This window comes from Hippopotamus amphibius, chromosome 2, assembly GCF_030028045.1.
Source record: "Hippopotamus amphibius kiboko isolate mHipAmp2 chromosome 2, mHipAmp2.hap2, whole genome shotgun sequence".
NCBI classification, from domain to species: Eukaryota; Metazoa; Chordata; class Mammalia; order Artiodactyla; family Hippopotamidae; genus Hippopotamus; species Hippopotamus amphibius.
Window position 1 is genome coordinate 58,714,109 of NC_080187.1, and position 26,921 is coordinate 58,741,029.

Consider the following 26,921-nt stretch of genomic DNA (forward strand, 5'->3'; position numbering starts at 1 on the left):
TCTTTCTTTAGAGCCATCCTCTTTCCCATGAGGATGGAGAAGAGAAATTTTTAATTCATACAGTGATTATCAAGAGTATGTCTCTTTTGGAAGTTTTATGTTATCAAAGTATAATCAAGAAGTAGTCCTTGGGTACCAATAACAAATAATAGTGAGAAAGTTAAGTACATTTCTCTCCCATACAGATTGTCCAATCTTCCAAGTTGATCATTTACCCACCAATCCTTGCTTAGTTGTTACTTCAGACTTTTGGATTGGAGCCCTAAAAAAAGACAAAAGTCTTAAATAATGAACTTTTCCTAAAATTTTAGATGTTCTATAACTTTGAACTATTAAGAAATTAAAATGAATTCTCTGTAGTCACACTTCCTATTCTACAGCTTATTTGATACATCAGTGAAGGGGTGGAAACACAGGAAGGTAGAGAAGGAAGGAGAGAAAAACATCACACTGGCATCCAACTATCCAGCTGGCTACTTCTCATATATAAAGGGTAGGGATCAGGAGAAGAGTTATGCCATGCTGAGTGATTTTTCTATGGGAAATTTTTGCCATCTCACTATCCCTGGGTAATATTTCTGAGAAAACAAAGAATATTGGGTCCATCATCACTTTCTAGCGAAGACCCTTACATCTTCTTTCTCTTGGTTATTGTCCAAGCTCAGAAGGAAGACATATACTAGAGCCCACCATATACTCATATAGACACCTTCCTTAGTGAACATCTTCTAGGAAGACATGGTTAGAACTTCTGTCCTTGATTCTAGGAGGGCTACAAAATTAGAATAGCTTAGTTATGTATCTCTTACCTTAGATGTAGACGTTGGCTTATCCTTGAAAACAGTAGAGGAAGATCCTTTAATGTCTTTATGCTGTATTAGGGACAAAAATAATGCTAGGGCATTAGAAATGCTATGTAAGGGACTTCCCCGATGGCACAGTTGTTAAGAATCCGCCTGCCAATGCAGGGGACACGGGATCAAATCCTGGTCCGGGAAGATCCCACATGTCACAGAGCAACTAAGCCATGTGCCACAACTATTGAGCCTGAGCTCTAGAGCCTGCGAGCCACAACTACTGAGCCAGTGTGCCTAGAGCCCAGGCACCTCAACAAGAGAAGTCACTGCAATGAGAAGCTTGCACACCACAATGAAGAGTAGCTTCCACTCGCCACAACTAGAGAAAGCCTGCGTGCAGCAACGAAAACCCAATACAGCTAATAAATAAATTAATTAATTAAAAAAAAGAAATGCTACACAATTCCCATCTTCGCTATACTTATTTCCTTATTTCAATCTTTCCTTACCCCCTTGTCACTTATTTTAAACTCTACCCAACTCTTAGGGTCCAGTACAAATTCCAACCACTTAGTCAATGGACCTTCCTCTTACTTTCCCATTCCTACCCCATTCATTGTCCCTTCACTACTTTTCTCAGTAGTATCACCTACTTTGGCATACATAATATATGAGGAGTTAAATGCTCCAAATGTATATGACTTGTTTTCCCACCAAAAATGCAAAAACTATTGAAAGAAAATGACCTTCAATTTTAGTTCCTTCTCATTTACTCACAACAGAGTACCAGGTGTGAGGGAAGATGCTAAGCATACGCTTGAGCAAATGACTCTACCTCTTACTTCATTAGTATTGGCTTTTATTCTGGGTTTGCCTTTATGTGCTCTGTTTTTCATACTATTCCTCCTCTAGAAAACTGTTGCTAATCTAGGTCTTATTCTATCTAGAATATATAAGTAAAATCTAATTTATAATACAATTTTTTAAATTATTTATTTATTTTGTTTTTTGCCATGCCTTGCAGCATGTGGGATCTTAGTTCCCCAGCCAGGGATCGAACCCATGTCCCCTGCACTGGGAGCACGGAGTCTTAAACACTGGACCGCCAGGGAAGCCCTCTAATACAATTTTATATCCTCCAAAATAAGCATCTAGAAGCTACCCTTTGAAAGAGACAACTGAGCTTCTACAGCAAAACCGTTGATCATTTCTTCACAATTATGTAACAGTAGAACTATTTTTAACAGTAAAAAATTAATAGTCACTCTAATTTGTAGATGGTGAGTAGGCCCTCTTTCTCAGATGGGCTATGATATCTCAGGTTAGCTTAGTGTATCCTGAAGGGGAACCCAGAGATTTGCAGACAGCCTTTACATTGGGCACAAGAAACATTTAAAACATCGCCAGTGACCATCTGATACTTACAACGGAAGAGAATGATACAGATGTAGGAATTGGTGGTGGAGGAAAATCTGGTTTTGTAATTAGCTAGTAAGAAGGTGAAAAAAAATAAGAATAATTAAAAAATGGTGCCTTGAAAACAATTGTGCTTAACAGAAAGGCTTAAATCACTTTCAGAAATGGAGAACTAGGAATCTTCTAAACCTGTAAGTTTAATTGCTTTCCTTTAGGTGCTCACATGTGGTTCAAAAATAAGCTCAGTGCCAACAGGCATGTAATGAAGATGGCATCCTATGAAGCAGATCGGTTCTCTAATGAGTTACCAGCTTTTCAGATCCAGTAATTCAGGCTGAAGGCTTAAATTTAGCAGTACAATGGAAAGGCAAGCTCACATTTCGTCTTTTCAAAAAGCGTTACAGAAGAATCTATATTTTCTATGACCATTCACACAGATTTCGACATTCTCCTGAGGAAATAATTGGGCATCTTGGGTTATGTCTTTCACTAGTATTCCCTTGAGGTTTGATTAGAAGGGATCTTTAAGAAAAGTTGCCAACTCACAACAGAAGCTGGAGGCTCATATCCCTCTGCTGGATGGTCATGTTCGTGAAGCTTCGTCTAAAAAGAAAAAATATGTATTTTAAAATGGGATTATGGGAAATCATGTGTGTGAACCTTTTGAAAATTGGAAAGCGCTATAGAATTTAGAGAATCTTTCATTCAATAAAAATAAATACATTAAAAAAATGAAATGATCCGTTTCCTAATTTCAGCTTCCAAATAAGCAGCCCTTTCTGCTCACGTGAGCTCAGAACTAAGATGACACCAAGAGATTGGATGGAAAATCACAGTGGCCGAGCCGCTGCATTCTGTTGTGTACAGAGCTATCAGAGATGTGTAAGTTTCCATCAAAAGCATTACTACCAACGTCATTGTCATTAGGCAACTGCCATTTAAATTTCTAAACTTGCAGGATGTAACTAGGGCATTAAGGATTATACATACTACATGTATTGTCATACAAGTATACATATTATTGTTATTATTGGGATGTTGCAAAAGGAATAAGGAATCAACCTAGGATCACAGAGAGAGAGAGAAAGAGAGCTAGCATCTGCCCTCCTCTTTCCCTTTGTTCTCTTTGCTTTTTGTGAACTAGCCGCTGCATTGTAGGGAGACGCCTCTGCATTTAACAAAAGGCAAAGGGGAAATTTCTGAATGTGTAGTTACAGAGCCCACAGTCCTTGCTACTTACTAACTAGAGAGGTGGATTTGTAAGACACTGATGAGTAGAAATGCCAGCTAGCTGGTCAGGACAAGAGAGCCAGAGAATCACAAGCTGGGACCCACAGCAAACACAGTACAGACTATGGTTCACCTCTTGGGGCTGAACAGCCTTCGACATCTGTGGTTTCTTCTGCTTGTGTGGCCCGGGGTCAGCAGTAGACAGTGGCCTGTATGTGAAAGCATATCATATAAACTAACTAAGCAATTCCTTCACCATGGGAGGGAGATTTAAGAGAAGTCAGCTAGTTTCCTTTGCCCGTTGTCTCATTCTCAGTGATTGACTGGATTTTTATCTAGGACACCCTGCAAGTTTTCTTGTCCTGTAATTCATAATTATCACCACTGATTTTTCTTTTCAATCCTCTATCGAGACCTGAAACCTAATAATGATGGTGTTGAATCCAACTTTTATCTAAATTACACCATTTAATTAAAGATTTGTTTTATTCCTTCAATATTTATTAAAAGCCCATTCTGGGTGAATAAGTTAGTCTTTTAAAAATGCTAGAAAGATACTGTAGTGTCAAGATTATGTTTGAAAGACTGACTGATCTAGGTGCAAATCTAGACTCCACTACTTACTTTGTAAGACTGAACATGTTTGTTTATCTCCCTGAGCTTCTGTTTCCACATCAGTAAAAATGTGAAGTACCTGACCCTGCAGGATTGTTGTGAGGATCAATGTATAACACCTTTTCATTAATAAAATGGAAATAATAGTAACTATTATTTCCTTGTGAAGATTAAAAGTTCTTATGAAGATTAAATGACATAATATACGTGAAAGGGCTAAGCATAGTGCTTGCCATAAAGCTATGATCAACACATTTTAGATATTGTATTTGTATAATGAGTGTAAAAATCTTTAATAATGAGAATTATTAATTATAAACAGAAGAAAAAAAGCAGATCTTACTGTGAAATATTTCCCAGTAAAAGGAATACCCAGCCTCTGAGTATCTGTACTTATTTCTGAGTATCTGAAGTAAACTAAAATTAAGTTTGATAATTTGGGTTCTTACATTTAAAGTGCATTAGAGGCCCAAAAGTCCCCAAAGCAAGAGAAAAGCCTACCTCTGGACTTTCTTATGCTTTCCTCTGGTGCTTTTGTATCGGGTTACTACAGCAACCACCACAAATATGACGGCCACAGGGAACAGCACCCCAACCACAATGGAGAAGTCTGCACAAAGAGAACAAGGGCTTTGTGAGAATATGAGAAATTCACAAATGTACATCACACTGGTCCTTATTTCTTTATTTATCACAAACTCCATCTACCCTTTCTCCGAAGAACATGCATTCCCTGGAAAACCTCTCATAGCTAGTAATATGAAAATGTATCTTGATAAATGATTATTATATTATTTAGACAGAGTAAATAAAGAGGATATCTATACAAAACATTTCACATGAGATAGCTAAAGCATCATACTACTGAGAATTCTTAGAAGGAATGATGTTTGTAATAAATTGAAAAAAAGGGCTGGGAGATCAGAAGGAATATGAAGTAAGGAAGATGATGGAAGAGGAGGGAAATGTTAAAATTCAGCCTTGGAATAAAACAAGGAAAAAGAATCTGAAGCCTTGAAATCATATTCCTCTGAGCAGCAAGTAAGAAGCTGAGACGTGAAAAAGAGAATTGACAGATAATTGATAGCTAGATGGGAGATAAGTGAGGGTCCTACTGATGTTTGCTCTATATTGGAATTATTATGGACAGAAAAATTATGTGACCTTGTGAACTGGGGAATGGTTTTAACAAAAAAATTTTTTTTTGGTTTATATGGTGTTTTCTCTTTTACTTACTAATCTCATTAATGAGTGCAATTTCAATCTTTTGCCATCTCAAATATTCATTTCTCTTATAATAATCAGAAACCACAAAGACCAGGATGTACCAGTTTGAAGAGCAATGCAAATAGCTACTGCTGTCTTATTACCGAGATGGCAGAGATCAGTAAATCAATAAGAAGAATGATTTTTGCATAAATACAAGGAAAGTTCACAAGTGTGAACACACATACATGCAGAGAGATGGAGACCTTTGAAGTAGAATTCTGGGTAAGATAACAACAGTTCTAATACCTAATACTCTCTACCCTCCATAAAAATTCCTATCTAAAAAGTCAAAGGAAATAAACTTCTGAGGCATTTGTGTTAGAAACAGTATAGATGTGTTCAAAATTTTAAAAATGTGCTTGCACTAACAACAGAAGTGTAGCTATTTTGAAAAGAGTGACATGGTCCAGAGGAAATAAAGGGGAACTTGGAAATACTTCACAGGCACCCATAATTTGAAAGCACGTGGTCTAGAGGTAAAGCTGAGGCATAAAACAGATGGAGAGTATTATAGCAGCAAACAGGTTTACAGTTGAAGATGGCAATGACTGAACAAAAAATACAGTCTTTTCTGCTTCTGCAAATGGTGGTCTCAGAAATTTGGACCAGCTCTCTCACTAAAAGCAACTAACAAATTAAAAAAAAAATCTTCCTATAAACACAGAAGTACTAAAGATATAGGGGAAGATCACTTTGGAGTGAGAAAGCAGGAACTCAGAAACACAAAAAAGAAAACTATTCTAGATGGAAGCTCAGAAATACAGAAAGAAATAAAAAGTAAATAAACCAAGAGTGAAGCTTAATGTAAACTGTGGACTTTGGGTGATAATCACGTATCAATGTAGATTCATTAACTGTAACAAACCTTCCACTCTGGTGGGGGATGTTCCTGGCGGAGAGACTAGAGACTGTACATCTGTGGGACAGGGGTATATGGGAAATCTCGATACTTTCTGCTTAGTTTTGCTGTGAGCCTAAAACTGCTCTAAAAAGTAAAGTCTCTATTAAAAATAATAAAGTGGAAATTTTTATGATGGCCACTAAAAGAATATAAAATAAATGCACAATCTCCAAATTAATAAAAGTAAAAAATGAAATGATTAAAATCCTCAATAAGTCCATAAGAAAGCAAGAAAGGAGAGAAAAAGGAACAGAGACCAGGCAGGACAAAAAATATATATACGTATAATTAGATTGTATTACACCCAAGTATATCAATAATTACATTTAATTTGAATGGACTAAGTTTCAAAAAGATGATTGTGAGGTGGTGGGATAGGGAAGGTGGGAGGGATCCTCAAGAGGGAGGGAATATGGGGATATATGTATAAATATAGCTGATTCAATTTGTTGTACAGTGGAAACTGGCACAACATTGTAAAGCAATTAGAGTCCAATAAAAATCTGAAGAAAGAAAAAAACACCTTGTTAGGGACAACGTCTAGATCTTAAGCTACTAGTAGTCACATGCAACAATCTCAGAATTACATCAAATGTACTCTAAAAAAAAAGTTCACTTGATTTTCAATGAAAATGGGCATATGACTGAAAATAGCTAAAATATTTCAGATTTCTGTTTTAAAAAATACATATACGTATCAATCATTGAAAAGGCAACAGATGAGGAAGAACATTAACAAAAATGGGATTTAAAAATAATAAAACATATTTGTATCTTTTTAACGAGAGGCAGATATAAAAACATGAGAATTCAGAAAGGATGAAAGTAAAAGTATGAAAAAAAAAAAGTTATACCAAAGCAAAAGAGATCAAAAGAAATATGGGTACAGCTAAATTTTTCTCCAGGAACTGTAGACTTTAAAAGGCAAGAAGACTAGAGATACACAGAAGCATTTCATAATGACAAGAATGTCAATTCACTGGGAAGACATACAATTCTAAACTTTTTTGTAGATAACAGCATGGTCTCAAAATATATAGGCATTGATAGAACCAAGATTAATTGCCACAATTATAGTGGGGGATTTTAACACTCTTGGCTCAGTAATTGGTACAACAAACAAAATATCAGTAAGGGTTAATATATTACACACAATTAACAAACATGGCATTAAAAAACATATGGAAAACACTGTGCATAAGTGCAGAATACACATTTTTGTGTACACACACAGAACACTTACAATGAGCATATGCAGGGTCACAAAGCAAGTATCAACAAATATCAACATATTCTCAACACAGTAGTTCTTCCGATCCCTATGAAATTATGCTAAGCATTAATTTAACAATAGCTAAAAAATCTCCATATGTTGAGAAATATACATCTAAATATTTCAAGGGCCAAAGAAGAAAGCAAATGGAAAACAGAAAATAATTTGAACCAAATGATAATGAAAATACCAATTACTAAACGGGCTACAAACTGAAAATTAATGGGCCAGAGACTCCTTTCAAGAATTTTTTAAAAAAAGATGAAATAAACTTAAGGAAAGGGAATAGTATAAAGTAGAAATTGAAATAGCAAAAAAAAAAACAAAAACCATAAAGAATAATAAAAGTTTTAAAATTTTGTAGGCTAATATATAAAAAAGAGAAAAAACAATGCTACAGATACTATCGATATTGAAATAAGTATTATGAGCAATTTTAAACAAAATCACTGAAATTAGGTGAAGTAGGAAACTGCCTAGGAAAATATACTAAAATTTGCATAAGAAGAAATTAAAAACCTGAAGGGTCTTATAACTACTAAAAACACTGAATCTTTAATTAAAATATTGTCCAGAACTCTAGGCTTACTGACAAGTTCTACCAGATACTTGAGGAAAGAGTCTTCCATTCTTTTCTTTTTATTATTAATTAATTAATTAATTGGCTGCGTTGGGTCTTTGTTGCTGCACACGGGCTTTCTCTAGTTGTGGCGAGCAGGGGCTAGTCTTCATTGTGGTGCACGGGCTCCTCATTGTGGTGGGGTTCTCTTGTTGCAGAGCACAGGCTCTAGGTGCGTGGGCTTCAGTAGTTGCAGCACACGGGCTCAACAGTTGTGGCCCACGGGCTTAGTTGCTCTATGGCATGTGGTATCTTCCTGGGGAAGGGATCAAACCTGTGTCCCCTGAATTGGCAGGCAGATTCTTAACCACTGCGCCATCTTGGAAGTCCGAGTCTTCCATTCTTATACAAACTCTTTCGTGAATTTAAGTAAATGAAAATGCTCGACTTCATTTAATGTGTCTGGCATAACCCTGATACTCAGATTCAGCAAGTACACTATGAGAAAATTACAGGCATGACTCACGAACATAAAATAATAGCAAACATCATCCATCAGTATCCATAAGAGCTATTTCCATGTTGAGTTTATCCAAAGAATGCAAAGTTAGAAAAATGTTAAAATATCAATTTATTTTGCAATACCAACAGAGTGAAGAGGTAAAAATCTTAACCAATAAATAAAAAGTATTTGATACAATTCTTAGCAAACTAGGAACAGAAGTGAATTTTCTTAATCAGATGAAGTGGATCTAATATGTACAGAATACCTGCAGATAACACAGCAAAATACTGTCTTTCCTAAGACTGGGAAAGAAACAAAGATGCTTGCTATCACTATTTCTATTTAGCATGGCACAAGAGGTACTGTGCAGGGAAGGAAAACAAGTACAAGAAATTAAAATTGTGAAGATTAGAGAGGAAGAAACAAAACTGTCATTTTTCTGAAACAGTGTGATTGAAAATGTAGAAAATCTAAAAGAATCTGCAGATAAATTACTAAAATTATTAAGAGAGGTTAGCAGAGGTACTTGATATTAAAAAATATACAAAAATTAGTTGACATTCTATATTCTAGTAATAGTTGAAAATAATTTTTCAAAAATACCATTTAAAATATACAATAAAAATTAATTTCTTATAAAACAAATCAAACAAAATATATATAAAATTTCTATGGTGAAAGCCATTAAATATTATTTGGCAAAATTAAAGAAGACTAAGTAAATGGATAGATAGTTCATGTCAATATTTTATATATGCTTATTCTCCCCAAGTAAATCTATAGATGTAGTTTACACTAAATTAAAATCCCAACAGGAATTGTGTGTGTAACTTGAGAATCTGATTATAAAATATATGTGGAAGTACAAAAGCTAATAGCCAAGACATTTTTAAAGAACAAAGTTAAATGACTGCTTATAAGATAATGAAATTATTTTAAAGATTCAATAATAAATGTGTTATACCAGCCTAAGGATAGCCAAATAGGACCACCAGAAAAGAACAGATAGCCCAGAAAGACACATGTGCATGGACACATGTGCTTTTATTAGAAAACTGGCACTACAGAGCATTAAGGAAGGATGATCTATTATATGAATGATGGTGTGACAACTGGGCATCTATCTGGGATAAAAACGAAATTGAACTTGCATCACACACAAAATAATTCCAGATTATTTTTTTAACAAATTGACTACATTATGTTTAAAAGTTTCTTTAATCACATGACATCATGAAGAGAGTGAAAAAACACAGAATGAAGGGAGCTATTTGCAGCATATATACTGAAAAATAGCTTATGTCAAGAATATATTAAAACTTATACAAGTTATTAAAGGGTCAGGGGAGACACCCAATAGAAAAATAAACAAAATGGCTTGAACAAACTTTGCAAAAGAGAAAATTCAAATGGCCAAAAAAATAAAAAAATGTATTATTGTTATTATTAGTTATAAAGAGCAAACAAAAACTCCAATGTGCTATCACTACTAACCCACCAGGTTTGCTAAAATTTAATAATTCTGTTTATGCCAAATGGCTTAAAGGTTGTAGAACAATAGGAAGGAGTGCTGAGGAAAGGCAGCTCTCTCAAGAAGTCAATGCAATGAAGAGCTCTCTCCACAGGGCAAAATACTCCTCACCAAGGCAACTGGAGGTGAGGATCTCTCTGGCTGCTTCCTACCCTGAAGGTCTGAGGTCTGTAGGGAGATCTGCCTATGGATAGAGCTCACAGACAGATCTCCCGTCAGGAGAGGTACAGTGGGTACAACAAGCATACAAACATGCAAAGAAAACCCATGTGAGATAATTCAAGTCAACCTAATCCCATATTTAACAAAGGATCAGACATCCTGAGGAAAACAGCACAGTGAATTATGGTTTTCTCTGGGTATATGCCCAGTGGTGGGATTGCTGGGTCATATGGTAGTTCTATTTTTCGTTTTTTAAGGAATTTCCATACTGTTCTCTGAAGTGGCTGTATCAATTTACATTCCCACCAATAGTGCAGGAGGGTTTTCTTTCCTCCATACCCTCTCCAGCATTTATTGTTTCTAGGTTTTTTGATGATGGCCATTCTGACTGGTGTGAGATGATACCCCATTGTGGCTTTGATTTTCATTTCTCTAATGATTAGTGATGTTGAGCATCTTTTCACATGTTTCTTGACCAAAAGATACATGTACAGAATGTTCATTGTGGCACTATTTATAATAGCCAGGACATGGAAGCAATCTAAACGTCCATCGACAGATGAATGGATAAAGAAGATGTGGCACATATATACAATGGAATATTACTCAGCCATGAAAAGGAATGAAATTGAATTATTTATAGTGAGGTGGATGGACCTAGAGTCTGTCATACAGAGTGAAGTAAGTCAGGAAGAGAAAAACAAATATTGTATGCTAATGCATATGTATGGAATCTAGAAGAATGGTACTGATGAACCTAGTGGCAGGGGAGGAATAGAGATGCAGACAAAGAGAAAAGCAGACTTGAGGACACAGTTGCGGAGGGGAGGCTGAGATGTAGTGAGAGAGTAGCATTGACATATATATACTACCAAATGTAAAATAGATAGCTAATGGGAAGCTGCTGCATAGCACAGGGAGATCAGCTTGGTGCTTTGTGATGACCTAGAGGGGTAGAATAGGGAGGGTGAGAGGAAGGCTTAAGTGGGAGGGGATATGAGGATATATGTATACATATAGCTGATTCACTTTGTTGTACAGCAGAAACAAACACAACATTGTAAAGCAATTATACTCCAATAAAGATGTATAAAAAATTTTAAAAATAACAAAAATTTTAAAAATAAACAGCACAGTGAAATACAAGAGACGGTGAAAAAACAAAACAACCCAACTCAAAAGAAACAGAGATAATCTAAAGAACAAATTGAACTGACAAAAATAATAAGTCATAGTCTAAGTCATACTCTAGAAAGTTTTACGAGGATATTATATCTAGTATACGTTCAGTCAAGGTTGCTATGGAAATGGAACAATCATAAAGCAAGAAATTTCAGAAAATTAAAATAAAATGACAAGTATAAAATTTCAAGAAATCTTTTTGTATGTAGCATAAAACCTAAGAATGTGGAAAATATGATTAAAAAGTTGCTGGAGAGAATTTGGGGATTAATATTGTGGATTCATTATCTGCAGAAGAGGAATTCCAAGAGGAGTAGAAAAAAGGTAATGAAATCTTATGTCGCAGGAAATAAAAACTTGGAAGAGGAGAGTGATTTTTTTTAGGTTAGATGTGTAGTGTTACCTACTGAAGAGCATAGAAGAACCATTGCAGTCAGGAGGGGCCCATCCTTCTTGACACTGACACTGGAGCTCATGGTCACAGACCTAGAGGACCAAAGATCCTGTTAGTTTTCTCACTGGACTGATCCCCACCCCGAGAGCCAATTCACCCATAATTAAGTCCATTCTAAGAAAAGAATAACTCTTGCTATATAGAATCAGCAATAGGAATTTCAGTACCAGGTTCTTTGAAGGAATTTTTCATTGAATCAGACTAGTGAGGGGTTAAACTTCATAATTCTAATCATTCAACGCTGAAACACTAACGTCATCCAAATTGTCTGGCATAAAATGACAATAAGATTCAGCAAGCTTGGGGAAACGTTGTCAAGACTTACAGCATGTCCTTTGCACTTAGAGGAGCAATTGGTCGATTTGTAAGCTCTTTCAACATCCACACATTCTGCATTAATGCAAACCTGAAAGTGATGTGAAAAACACAAAGTGGACATGAAGGTCCGATGGCTTCAGCTCTGCAAACTCTGGACTCTTTGGGAGTTAATCTTGTGTTTTTAGTTACTATAATTGTTATCAAACTTGCCTTTTTATTAGGGAAATCACTGCAATCTTTTGAAAATAGGAAGATGGAATCTAGATAATTTTTATAATAAAATACTTAGGAAGTCCTCTTTAAAGAAGACTTCCTTACTTCACATTATTCCTCATGGGTCATTCCCTTAATCTACCTCTTTAGTCCAACTTTTAAGACATATTTAGCATTGAGCTAAGCATTGCACATGATACAAGGTACCCATTCTAAATAAAAATACTATGGGAAACGTTAATATCACATCATCTCCAATATTAAGATAATTATCACTTATGTTAAAATAAATAGCATTGGGACTTCCCTGGTGGTGCAGTGGTTAAGAATCCACCTGCCAATGCAGGGGACACGGGTTCGATCCCTGTTTCAGGAAGATCCCACATACCATGGAGCAACTAAGCCCATGTGCCACAACTCTAGATCCCACAAGCCACAACTACTGGGCCCATGTGCCACAACTACTGAAGCCGAGCGCCTAGAGCATGAGCTCTACAAGAGAAGCCACGGCAATGAGGAGCTTGCACACCACAATGAAGAGTAGTCCCCACTTGCTGCAACTAGAGAAAGCCTGTGTGCAGCAATGAAGACCCGATGCAGCAAATAAATAAATAAAATAAACAAATTTAAAAATAAATAAATAGTATTCCTACCAATTTGGGGGCAATGAAATTTACCTGTTTAATAACCAGTGTTAAGCACATAATAGTACTTATTAAAAAATACTGGAGGATTTGTCACCCACCACAGTGCTGTAGGGCTTGCCTCCCTCTGCTGAGGTCCAGTGTGGCCAGTGTGTGGTGAGAGTGGGCAGGAGTGTGCCAGCAGCCCTCAGGTGCCTTTCCTGCTACCTTTTTTTAATTTTTTTTAATGCTAAACAACTCACTGAAGTGTCTCAAAGGAGATCAAGTTTCACCAAAACTAACCCTGCTTGAGTTAACTGGTCAAAGGGATGGATTCTGGCCCTCTCAGGATTCCTTCTCCAGTCAGAGTGGGGAACTTGTCCGCGTGCTTACTGCTGGGTTCACTGCAGCGTCCAACCCCAAAGGCACAAGAAGAAGAAAACACAGTGGGTGGAGCTGGGCTCAAGTCAAGCATCACAGTGTGGCCCCTGCGACACGAGGCTGCCCTGCAAGACGGAAGTAGGGAGCTGAAGGACTCGTGAGGGGGCTGGGGAGATTTAGGGAGTCTGGTGGTCCAGGTGAACAAGAAGAAAGGGGTTGGTCGGGGGTTTGGTGCTACAGTTGGAGGATTTGCAAATGCTAACACATTCCCGTGTGAGGCACATCACCCTTTGTCAGTTACTGTGAATATGTGTATTTTAAGCAATAAGATTCAGTTAGTCAGACTTTTCTGGGCAGTGTCAGTGACGCATTTCCTGTGCTGTGATTGTTCTGAATGTGGAATGGCTCTAACCACTGTGAGAAGCCCAAATAAAATTGATCTCCCCCGCCCCCGCAAAAAATACTGAAGAATGCAAGCATGCAAACATGAATGGCATAAACATTGCTTTGAAAACTGTGCTCCACGAAACACCAGTAAAAAAACAGAACATTTTGAGTAAAAGCTACCATTTCAATGTACCTTCTTGTCTCCACACTTGGTTCCATTGGCTACCATGCTGACTTCTTCATTGCTGTCTTCAGGATCAAATGTTTTACATTTCAGGAACGTTACTATACGTCCTTTCCAGAGCAGATAATCTGACCCACCATTACAGAACAACTTCCCACACACGGCATCACTGAGGAAAAGCCAAAATTTGCTGCCGTTAAAATACCAGGATCCAAAATGCAGTTTTATACAAATTTAAATCAGCTTCCTGACTATCAACATATAGTAAATGGTATTTCTCTCTATGCCAGAGACTCTTAGTTTTTCTTTATACCAATTTCCCCCTTATTCTTCTGTAATAGAACTGTTGAATATTAGCAAGGTACACTGCCTCAAAAAAAAAAAAAAACCCTCGTCTTCCATATTCCCTAATTTTTGCCAGCTGCCTAAATTCTGACCAACGGGAAGGAAGCAGAATCTTAACTGCAGATTCTTGAAGGTGGCCTTATGTGGGGGAATGTGTCTTCTCTTCAATTTTGTCTCCTTTTTGCTTATTGGAATGGTTGGAGCTGAAGAAGCCATCACAGGCCGAGAGAAACATTTGGGAAAGAAGGTCATAAGTGTGATAGAGCAAGAAGCTATAAGGAAGATGGAAGTCTAACATCATGGAGGGCACCTAGGAAATCAGTTTCTGTCTTGTTTCAGCTCAGGCTATTTCTTGTCATGAACTGCAGCAAAATAATTCTTTCAACTATAGTTGTATCAGTACAAGGCTGAGCCTCGGTTGACACTCCAGGGTTTCATGTGGGTTACAGAAAGAACCCCTGCAAATTAAGATGAAACTGCTCAGCGTTCACTAAAGCCTTGCAATCACTAGTGAGGGGGAATAAGTCAGTGCTGACAAAATTGGAATCAACTGCTTTATGCAGAATTCAGTGGAAAGCTGTGAAAAACTTTTCTGAGAGTGATATCTATGGTGCCTTTTTAAAAACTACCATTGAGGAGCAGAGAAAGGTATGCATTCTCTCCAGACCTGAGCGGGTGTTTTTCTTGAATCATTTAGGTAGCGCTTTATGAGGAAGGCTCTAGGACACCGGGAATTTCAGGCTTACTTCCCCTTATAGCCAAAGACTATTAAGAAGTGACCGGGAGGTCAGCCTGTGGGAAGAAATGAAACGCTTGTGTCTCTGGTTGCAGAAATGATCCATTGTTCACACAAACAGTTATATAGCACAAGGGTGTGTGTACACTCTACAGAGGAAAGATGAAATTACCCTAGTCTCTTTTCCCTATCACGACCTCTCAGACTAAATATCACCACCCCCACCCCACTCCCACACGCAAATTGCCTTTTACACGTTTCTTCCTGATATCCTGTAAAGGAGAGCCCACAGGGTATGATAATCTTGGAGGCTCAGACTCCCCAAGAAATGAGCTTCTGTCCAAAATATAGTTTGTTTGGTAATATCTGTCACTGAGAAAAATTAGTGTTATTCTAATAGAAAAACTTTGAAAAATGCTGATCATTTTCATTCAATCTCTTGTTACACATTCATTTGCATGTGTAAAATTTAGAGCAAATATAAAGTTTAATCTACCATCATTTGAATTTTAAAAATCATCTTAAAATTTGCAGCATCAAAGGAAAATATATAGAAAAGTCTCAAGTTTATGGCTCATGGTGTTCTATCATTTTTTTCAGACTATCGATAGAAAAAGGAAAACAAATTCTTTAGGTGAATTGGCAATCTTTTCCCTTACTGTATTTTTTCTTTATGGAATGCCATGGCAAACTTAAATAAAATGGTACAATCATTGTATTGCTTATTCCTCTGAGTAGATACATATTTCTAGCCTAGAATCATAATGAAAACACTAGATTGAAAAGCCTCTAAAGTATACTAGAGAATCAGTGTGCAAATTTCCAACCAGGCCCATTTACTATGGCATGTTCTATCTCAAACATTCATTCTCTTTAACAACAGCTGTACTTAGTATCCTTTGAAGCATCCATTATGAGGGACTGGAAAAAGGGGATCATTCCCTATTTGTCTTTTTAACTCAGTGCCTAGCCTAAAATATAGCACATGATAGTCACTCAATGAATGTTTATCAAATGAATGATGTCCAAATTCACTTTCTCTTTAAATGGGATAAATCAGAATGTGTGGAAATGAGCAGGAAGGTTCAAATAACAAGGCCACTTACTTTGCTTTACAGGGAATGCGTGTGTCAGCCACTTTTCGACAGTACCCGTACCTCGACCCACCTTCATTCCTGCTGAAACATGACTTATCTGCAACCTGCGTTCCTGAGACCAGGCATGGTCAGTAGGGACATAGTTGAAAAGAAAAGAGACAAGTAGTTCAATGCTGCAAAGTATTCATGAAATAGAAAGCCAGCATGAGGAACATGGTTTTAGCATCATGCCATTGACTCTTCTCAGAAATATATGTTGCACTAAGTTGATATCAAGAGAGATGGCTGGAGTTAAAATCATCTTTCAGATAGCCTATTTTTGAATAATGGCTATCTAAATATTTGGAAACATCTGGATGACTGAAGACTTAGCCGGAAGAGCTGTATTTATCACAGCAGCTGCCCACAGGCAGATATTGGAACGCTGTCCTGCCGGAGGGTGCAGTTGTCACGGATACGTGCGGTGCTTCGTCAAACTTCTACTTTGCCAAGCACAACAATGAGCATCGCATATTTAGTTTCACATGTAATCTTCCTCAGATCCCGTCGACTGGTCAACACAACAGAGTGGTTAAGAGCTCAGGCGTTAAGTAAGAGCTGTGTGATCTTAGGCAAGCGCCTCAATCTCTCAGTTTGCTCTGCCTAAAGGTGAGGGTTCTATCATAGTACCTCCCTCATAGCATTATTACGAGTGTTGAGTTAATCTATGTGAGCCACTGGAAATGTGCCTGGTCTGTAGTACATGGTTGATAAATATTAACTATTCTTATTATCATTCCCATTTTATCAATAAAGTAACAGAGGATGATATTAGTTAAAGCCACAAAGAGAGATGAAAAACCAGATTTCACAGCCAGTTCTATCAAGTTGAAGGCCTCTGCTCCTTCTCCCTGCTGAGATGCCCCCCTTAAAGCTCAATAAGCAAGACTAGGAAAATATGAATCCAGCCTTTGAAAAAACACTAACAAAGTTAAAAATAATTGAAAACCTATGGAGTTTGGGGCTAGCAGATGCAAGCTATTATATATAGAATTAATAAATAACAAGGTCCTACTGTATAGCACAGGAAACTGTATTCAATATCCTGTAATAAGCCATAATGGAAAAGAATATGAAAAATAATATATGTACATATGTATATAACTGAACTACTTTGCTGTACACCTGAAACTAACACAACATTGTAAACCAACTATACCTCAATTAAAAAAAAACAAACAAAAGAAACAAAAAAAAACCCTATGAAGATATTGCAGTGGTTTCAACAAAAATTATTAAACCTATTACAATGATTTATAGACTCAAGTTATTTTAAATTAATTTTATGCTTCAATGTCCAAGATGATAAAATGAGTTTTATTACCATATTTTCTTGATTATTTGATCTTGGAACATTTATAGTTTCCTTATTATAATAAAAATGTACACTGAAAAAATTGAATAATCAGGCATGAATAATTAAGGAAAACCATATTCCTAATCACAAAGTTAAGAGTTATTGCTGCTAATAATGTATAAACTATCATTCATATACCTGGTATCACACTGCTTTATAAGTTACTTTTTCCCGATTAGCAATATACATTCCTTTCCCTAGGCATTAAATATTCTACATCATAGCTGTAATAATTGCATTGGATGGATATACTGTAATTTATGTGACTCATCTTAATTCTTGGACTCTGCATGTTTTCCAATTGTCCACTATCATTTAAAGAAATGATGGCTGAAAACCCTTTGTAAATAAATATTCCTGGGTACAATTTGTTAAGGAAAGGGGCACGTTTTCTTTTCAGGTTGTACTTATACGTTTCCAAATTCTCTCTGAAAAGATTGTGCTAACTCATACTCTTACCAGAGCGTATGAAATTAGGTGTTTCATCACATCCTCACCAACACTAAGCATTAACTGTAACAAAGCTTTGCAATTTAACAAGTGTTGAAGATTAAGTCGTCGTAATTCATATTTCTTACCATATATTGCATGTGCTGATGCATTAATAGTATTTCATACTTATTTCTAGTGAGTTAAAATGATTTTAATGTTTATTAATCACTTGTACTTCTTTATGTTAAATTGCCTGTTTGTTCCTTGGTCACATTTTCAATATTTGGATTTATAGGAGGTTAAAGAGAGTGATTTTTTCCCCCTTATATGTATTATAAGATTTTTCAAACTTTGAAAACTAATTTAAAATAAATGTGTGACTCTTATGAATTGTAAAATTTGGAATTTTATTTAGGCAGATCTATTTTTCTGTTTTTTTACAGGTACCACCTGTAAATATATGATTTAAAAGGTCTGTATTCCAATGTCAGATAAATATATTCAACATTATTTCAGTTTACTAAAGTCGGGCACTGTGCTAGGATACACTGAGAATAACAACTATGGACAAAACAGTGTCCAGGTACTAGAACATTTACAGATTTGTAAGGGACGCAGATATTGAAGGGTCAGGCAAAAGAAGAAAGTAATTGTTTTTATTGCAGTGATTTATGATCAAGTAATGCAGGGAATGTTCAGAGCTTCACCTCTGTGCTGAAGATTTCCTTCCCCCAGGTTTCGGCCATGTACTGAAGTTAGTCAAGGAAGTACAAGGTCCTTAACCAGCAAAGCCATCTTTGCTTGCACCTGTAACTTAGCACGTCTGTCTGCATTACCTATAAACTGAAGGAGAGCCACAGCCAAAGTCCAGCCCATCAGAGCACTTCCTGATGCACCAATGGTATCAAGCTTTCTCCTCAAACTGTGCCTTAGCTCACCCTAGTCTGACACAGAGGCTTTCATTCAGGGATTTTTCTAGGTTCCTGTTCATTTATTTCCCACGTTTCTTTATTTCTGGATGTATTATCAATGAATGATTTTTGTTGCTTTCCTTCATCTTGTCTTATGTATACTTTCAGGAATTATGGAAAGTTTCCAGCATGATAACCCTCTTCAAATATGTTTAGGAATATGTATTTTCCCTATTAAAAAATATCCCTTCAGCCATTTAAGTAGGAATCTGGAAATGTAGCAGAAAAGGGTTTGAAAATTTAATATATGTACACAATATACACCATATCCAGGAAGTCCAAAAAACTGATATTTTAAAAATTGCCCTTTTAATCAAGTAATTTAGCAAATTTAAATTTTGGTTTAAAGTTTTTAAAGATTCTTAAGTTGTGCTTTTATTTTTAATTTATTTTTTATGGCGTAATCAGAGAATACGACATCTAAAATTCTGGTATTATGGACAAAATTAACTTAAGAACTTTGAAAATAAACTTAAGAACTTTCAATTTTCCTCACTGCTCCTCTGCATTTCACCCCTACACACACACACACACACACACACACACACAATTCCAAGGGTCTGCTTAACTGGGAAGGATTTTGGTTACAGTTGCCAGATAAAGTACAGGATATCCAGTTAAATTTAAATTCCAGATAAACAAAGACTTTTTTTTAGTAGAAGTCTAACTCAAATATTGCATGAGATATACTGATACTAAAAGAAACAAAAATAGATAATCTGAAAGTCAAATTTAACTGGACTATCCTTATTTTTACTTGCTAAATCTAGCAACACCAAAACTGCCCACTCATCCAGGATTTTGAGCAGTGGCACAGTTTCTAAGAAGGAAGAAAGGGACAGAATGCTACTTTGGCCATGATTAAACACTGTCACTTGGAATGATATGATTTTCCTTTGTATGTACACTGAGAGAGGCGGAAATGCCAGCAATGCTGGGATTTGTCCTCCTACCTGGTCCCCACAGCTTGGTGCACTGCTCCTCCAGGGTGGGGCACATCCCCACCAAGCAGTAGCCCTTCCCATTTTGGCAGGGGAAGCCATTGACTTGGAATCGATCATCAGGGCACAGGCCAGATTTGCCATCACACATTTCAGGCAGGTCACACTCATCTTTTGTTGGTCTGCACACCTCACCAGCCTTTTTAAACTGTAGGGAAATAAAAATGGAGAGAAGGCTTTTTTTCCACCTGATTTACCCTAATATCTCATATTGATGCAAATAATATTTTCCCTGTGGACTTTTTTTGACAATGTAGTTAGAAGCATTGTTCTATCAATATTTTAGTTCACATATGCATTGTATAAGCTAAAGCCATCTCTTATAATGCCACTTCTGTTGACCTTGGCCAAGCCCTGAGTCTTTAAGCAATCAATATTTCTGAATTTGTAGAGCAAACACTATAGACATAACAATGAAAAATTACAGAAGAAAACTGAGCAACATCTTAGATGCAAAGAAGGAAGTTATTTCTCCCTTTGTTGAATGCATGTTTGTCAAGCTTTTCAAGGAGATTTAAACCTGCAGCTTCAGAGATTTATTGGTGAAGTGAATCTTCTGTAGTAAGGAAGATAAGTTTACAAGCCCAGATTAGCATGCCCTGAGACTTTCCCAGGCACAGAGTTTCCTAATCCTTAATTCCTTTTATTGTATGTTCAGATATTTCTTTTTAACTCACATCTTCCTATAGAATGATTTATCAGGAGGAAGAAACAACCAAATATTCATTTGATGTGTTAATTCCATTGCAATCTATTACTGCAAATCTTGCTCTTATTTGCTCAGAGAAATCTTAGTAAAAGAAATTCTGCCATTCATGCACATCTGAAGAGGGCTGTGTTGATATTGAAAGCATACCCTTCCCTAGTTGAAGGGAGGAGACATGCTCTTGCATCATCAAAAGACTTTCCATAACTTTACGCTGATGACAGAATAAAATCCAAATTTCCATTGGAGCATATGAGACCCTCCAAAGTTAAGCCCCTCTGCTCCAGTCAGACTAGCTTTCTTACCAGATGCTACACAAACCATACTTATACCTCCTTTTCTTTGTTCTTTCTCCCCACCTCCTCACTTGAAATTTTTTTCTCTTTCCAGTTATCTAAAATCTACTCATTACTTTACAGACTAATTGAAATGCTCATTTTCCATGAAGCCTCCTCTAACCTCTTCAAAGCAGATCACTGCTCCTCTTTTCTACATGTGATAGGAAAAGAGCCCTGAATTTGGATTTGCAAGATACAGGTTTGAATCTCAGCTGTGCCAGTGGCTAGATGTGTATCCTTAGCAAATGGATTTAATCTCTCTGAAAATCCACTTCCTGATCCAGTATTAACTTTATAAGGTTATTATGAAAATTAAGTGAAAATATATGTGGAAACTATTACCCAAAGGCCATATATCATTATAACATCTACCTGGACATTTAATCATGTATCATATTTTCTTCTGTTTCAGATATGTATATCATTACCCTAAGTTTTTTGAGGTCAAATACTAATTTTTTGTTATCACTCATAATCTCTAACAAATAGGACTTAATAAACACTTGTCGAATACTACTTAAATTCTCAAATTTTCTTCCTTTTTGCCTCCTTTATTTCTTTCCTCTACCTCCAACATTAAAACAAAAACAAAAACAAAACCTATCTCAAACACTACCTATAACCTGGCATGTCATCTACATATTCCTTTTTCAAATGGCTATTGGGCATTTAAAATGTACGCAATTCTATATTAGGTGAATCAGACCCCGGTCCCTAAGAGTCAATCTAATCAAGAAGACACATAAACAAATAATCGCTATATAGAATTCTCTGCAACAATAGAATGTAATATGCTGAATTCTAACTGGAAAATAAAGTAAAGAAAGCCCCACAGAGAAAATGACAAGGCATCCTCATCTTTGTCTTTTTTCTAAGAATTTCACCCGGGAGTGACTTCAAAGGTTAAAGATAGGGGAGCCCCTATATTATTCAAAATAAAAGCTTTTCCAGTACACCATTTTAATGTGTGAGATAAAATTCATAGTTTATGGCAAGATAACAAAAATTTAAACATAAAAAATTGTCTCTGCCCTCTGGCCTCTTCACTCCCCACACTGTACTGTGTGTATCTGCATTAGGCATCGACCAGACCTCCCCATTGGCAGAAATACCTGCTCAGCCATAAAGAGCAACACACTCCCAGCACCAACAAGATAATTCCTTAAAAGATAACATTCCTTCTTGATCTTGTAAGGGGCCATGATGACACTCAGATCTGGATTGTGTAAATTATCGATAATTCATCATTTAACTTACAGCCCTCTGTCTCAAAAAACTTATACAACTGTGCTGTGACTTTTAATGGGCTCAACAGTTTTCAGTACTTTCTGAGATGCTCTTCCCCGGTTATCATCCTCAATTTGGCTAGAAAACAATTTTCCATTTCGATCTTAGATAGACTAATTTTTTATCGACCAAAGTGATATGCAAGAAATTATTGGGTTTGGTCCAAGAAGGTCATCGGACATCAGAAGAAACAGCAGGTAGGAGTAAAACCAAGCATTAGCTTTGGAACGGGTCATATTTGGAGTTTGCCATTTAGTGGCCGTGCATTTATTTTGTACATTTTCTGTTCTGAGACTCTGTCCCCTCAAAAACAAAATTAAATAATAATATCACTTCAAAGGGCTCTTGGAGGATTAAAGAGCCCATCTTTGCAAAGTACTCAGTGAGGACTTGATAGATGATAGGTAACATTATTTTATAGAGAGACAAATATTACTTTGCCTATTTCATTTAACATAATCCCTAAGATTTTTAATACAGGAATAAACAAAGAGTAATCATAATTATTAAGATATAATAAAGTAATAATCTTACCTGGCATTTTTCACAGCATTCCCCTACTGCACACTGAAAATTTGCTTTAATTTTACATGTTTTTGCAGCACAGCAAATGTTGGTACATTCCTAAGAAATACCAGAAACAAATGCCAATGCACATTTACCTTTTGGTCTCATTTTGGCACAATTCATAATATAATTTAATCATCACTCAGACCTTTCTTTGATAAAGTGTGAAAATGATTTTGAGGAAAATAAAATAAAAAACAGCTTAATGTTAGAAATACTGAGTTTGTCTGAATTCTACTTACATCTATTTTTATTTGAATATCTTTTCTAGTTCCCCCAGTCTCCCATAGTAATACTGAACATGGTCTATTTTTGGTGAAACATGAGAGAAAACAAAAGAAAGGGACAGTTTTGAAAATCAAATTCCTTTACATAGTTAAAGAACATAATTAGTTCAGCTCATCAGTTTTGGATCTATCCAGCAGTAAATTAAATCCCTAGAGCATGTACTGAAAATCTAAAAATTTAGTTCTTTATTCAAGTTTGACATTTAATTCAACTCTCTGTAAAGCAGTACATTTCGTCTTGTTCTCCCCGCCTTGTTTCTGAGAAATCAGGCATCTGCACAAGGCAGTGGGGAAACTCCTACTTTGGGAACCTTCCCTTGTAGCTGTTTAGATTCTCTAAGCAGAGTGATATATTTAGAGTTACACATATTTAAGGTTAGGACTCTTGCTCTTATTCAAACAAACCACCTGGGAAAGATTAATTTTTCTCATAGAAGGGATAAATGTGTGATCCTATTTTGAAGTTACTGAAAGACAGACCCCTTGAGGGCTTGGTGTGGTACTCACATTGGATGTTAATAAGATGGGGGCAAAGGTCCCATTCAGAATTCTGGCTGCCCTGTCAGGAGGGTGGGACCAAGCCAGGCACTTCTAATGGTAACAACTCCTGAATCCCAAAGCAGTACGCGGTGACTAAATCCCAGGGCAGGGTGGCCCTAGGGTTGCTGAAACAAACACACCTCAGTCTAGATCTTGGATCCTCCTTTTACCAGCCCAGTGACCCTGAGCAAATGTATGCCCTCTGAGATCTATCACAGGATGGGGTCTAAAGTAACAGCCTAGAGGGGTAGGATGAATTGAGAGACAGGGATTGACATATATACACTACTGATACTGTGTATAAAATAGATAACTAATAAGAACCTACTGTACAACTCAGGGAACTCTACTCAATGCTCTGTGGTGACCTAAATGGGAAGGAAATCCAAAAAGGAGGGAATATATGTATACATATTGTTGATTCATTTTGCTGTACAGTAGAAATTGACACAACATTGTAAAGCAACTATACTCCAATAAAAATTAATTTAAAAAAAAGAAAACATTAAGTGAAAAATAAATAAATAAATAAAGTAACTGCCCAGTAAGCCTCAGGCACTTAAGAAACATAAACTATTTCTGTCAGAAAAGAAGGGTTGAGGAAACGAAGCCCAAGCTGGTGGGTGGAATTTATCAAACAAGGGATGGGGAAGGAAACCTGAGAAGGAAACAAGGAAGGTCTTAAGCAAAGCAGTGTTTTTTGTGAGAAAGGTTGGCCTGACAAATGTCTACAAAAATCTACAAAATTACAAAAATAGCAATTTTTTTAGTGAACTGCACATTCTTTTCTAGTTTCTCTCTCAGCAATTGAAAAACAAACTATATCATTTTAGAAAGAACTCGGTGATACCTCGGGGGACCCACAATCACATTCTTCTCCCATTTCTACCAGCTGGTTCCCACAGATTGGGGTGGATATGATATCTGCAGGCCGCGGAATGTTAAAGAGGCAATCGGATAATTTATCTTCCAAGAATTTTTTAAAGCTGTCACGGCTGCAGGAACTGAAGTCCGTAGGTATATGGAAGCTGTAAAGGTAAGGAAAGAGAAAATGAAATACAGTCACACTGGGCAGATAGGGAGAAATATGAGACGTTGGGTGTGATACACTCAAAGTGTGACCCAAAAGAGAAAATGGAATCCACTCACCAACTGCTAAATCATGAGCTCATTTTTTTGTACCTGAATTAGCCCACCTGGGCAGATATAAACACCTCCATCTTAACGAGCAAGTATGGTCACATCTCAAAATAAAGCATCCAGGCTGCTGTTTAATAACCTAAAAATCCTTCTAATTTATCCAGATAATCTCATTCAGCCTTAGGTCATTTTGGTTGTTAAGTCCTAAAGGCACTAAAATATTTATTTACCTGTTTAAGAATTCACTTTCCTTCAGAGGAATTTCTATTGACAGCCTCTCTTCATTCCACAAATGACCACGAGGTTTAAAAAAGCAGTAGCCAAGGGTGGGGGGAGGGGAGGGAAGGAATAGGAACTCGGGATTAGCAGAGGCAAACTATTATATATAGGATGGATAAACAACGAGGTCATACTGTATAGCATAGGGACCTATATTCAATATTCTGTGACAAACCCTAATGGAAAAGAATATGAAAAAGAATATATCTATATATATCTATCTATATATATCTGTCTCTCTGAGTCACTTTGCTGTACTCAGAAGCAATGAACACAACATCAAAAATCAACTATACTTAAATAAAATTTAAAAATTTTTTTAAAATGCAGTAATATCTGGGAGAGATAGCATATGATATGTAACTGGCATGCAGCCATATGCTATTCTGTGGAAGGGCTTGGAAGACTAACCTTAGCTTGAGTGAGCTGGCAGAGGGAAACACAAAAGAGGAAATGACCACATAAAAGAGATTGTGGGGTTTTTAAAAATAAAATTCCAGGGCAGTTTTACCTAAGGCAAGGCAGGAATGTGTAATCTCTTTTCAGAGGCTCTTGTCATCTTCCTGTGAGAATATTCTTCTTTTAAAAAAAATTTTTTATTGTTAAAGTATAGTTGATTTACAATGGTGTGTTAGTTTCAGGTGTACAGCAAAGGGAATCAGTTATGCATATACATAAATCCACTCTTTTTCAGATTCTTTTCCCGTATAGGCCATTACAGAGTATTGAGTAGAATTCCCTGTGCTCTACAGTAGGTCCTTATTAGTTACCTATTTTATATACAGTAGTGTGTGTATGTCAATCTCAATATCCCATTTTATCCCCCCCCTTACCCCTGGCAACCATAAGTTTGTTTTCTACATCTGTAACTATTTCAGCTTTGTAGCTAAGTTCATTTGTACCCTTTTTGTAGATTCCACGTATAAGCGGTATCATATATTTGTCTTTCTCTATCTGACTTACTTCACTCAGTATGGCATTCTCTAGGTCCATCCATGTTGATGCAGATGGCATGTTCTTTTTTATGTGTGAGTAATATTGCATTGTACATACATACCACACCTTCTTTATCCATTTCTCTGTTGATAGACATTTAGATTGCTTCCATGTCCTGGCTATTATAATAATGCTGCAGTGAACATTTGGGGTGCATGTATCTTTTCGAATTATGGTTTTATCCAGATATATGCCCAGGAGTGGGATTGCTGGATAACATGGTAGCTCTAGTTTTAGTTTTTTAAGGAACCTCCATACTGTTCTCCATAGTGGTTGTAGCGATTTACTTTCCCACCAACAGTGTAGGAGGGTTCCTTTTTCTCCACACCCTCTCCAGCATTTATGGTTTGTAGATTTTTTGATGATGGCCATTCTGACCAGTGTGAAGTGAAACCCCATTGTAGTTTTCATTTGCGTTTCTCTAATAATTAGTGATGTTGAGCAGCTTTTCATGTGCTTTTTAGCCATCTGTATGTCTTCTTTAGAAAAATGTCTATTTAGATCTTCTGCTCATTTTTTGATTGGGTTTTTTGTTCCTTAATATTGAGCTGCATGAGTTGTTTGTATATTTTTGGAGATTAATCCCTTGTCGATTGCTTAATTTGCAAATGTTTTCTCCTATTCTGAGGCTTGTCTCTTCATTTCGTTTATGGTTCCCTTTGCTGTGCAAAAGCTTTTAAGTTTAATTAGGTCCCATTTGTTTATTTTTGTTTTTCTTTTCATTATTCTAGACAGTGGATCAAAAAGATCTTGCTGTGATTTATGTCAAAGAGTGTTCTGCCTATGTTTTCCTCTAAGAGTTT

The 26,921-nt window shown here is 36.5% G+C and overlaps 1 protein-coding gene across 1 annotated transcript in view; it reads right to left on the reverse strand.

Annotated features, from left to right (window-relative positions):
• Positions 1-241: 241 nt before the first annotated feature.
• ADAM28 (ADAM metallopeptidase domain 28) overlaps positions 242-26,921 on the reverse strand; it is a 62,149-nt gene continuing 35,469 nt past the window's right edge. The window contains exons 12-24 of the mRNA XM_057720643.1: positions 24,554-24,731; positions 22,844-22,933; positions 19,931-20,126; positions 16,188-16,290; positions 14,010-14,169; positions 12,220-12,300; positions 11,848-11,926; positions 4,560-4,668; positions 3,577-3,652; positions 2,760-2,816; positions 2,223-2,285; positions 810-872; positions 242-262 (exon numbers count right to left, since the gene is read on the reverse strand). Coding sequence (XP_057576626.1) covers positions 242-262; positions 810-872; positions 2,223-2,285; positions 2,760-2,816; positions 3,577-3,652; positions 4,560-4,668; positions 11,848-11,926; positions 12,220-12,300; positions 14,010-14,169; positions 16,188-16,290; positions 19,931-20,126; positions 22,844-22,933; positions 24,554-24,731 — 1,276 coding nt within the window. The remainder of the gene's footprint in view (positions 263-809; positions 873-2,222; positions 2,286-2,759; positions 2,817-3,576; positions 3,653-4,559; positions 4,669-11,847; positions 11,927-12,219; positions 12,301-14,009; positions 14,170-16,187; positions 16,291-19,930; positions 20,127-22,843; positions 22,934-24,553; positions 24,732-26,921) is intronic.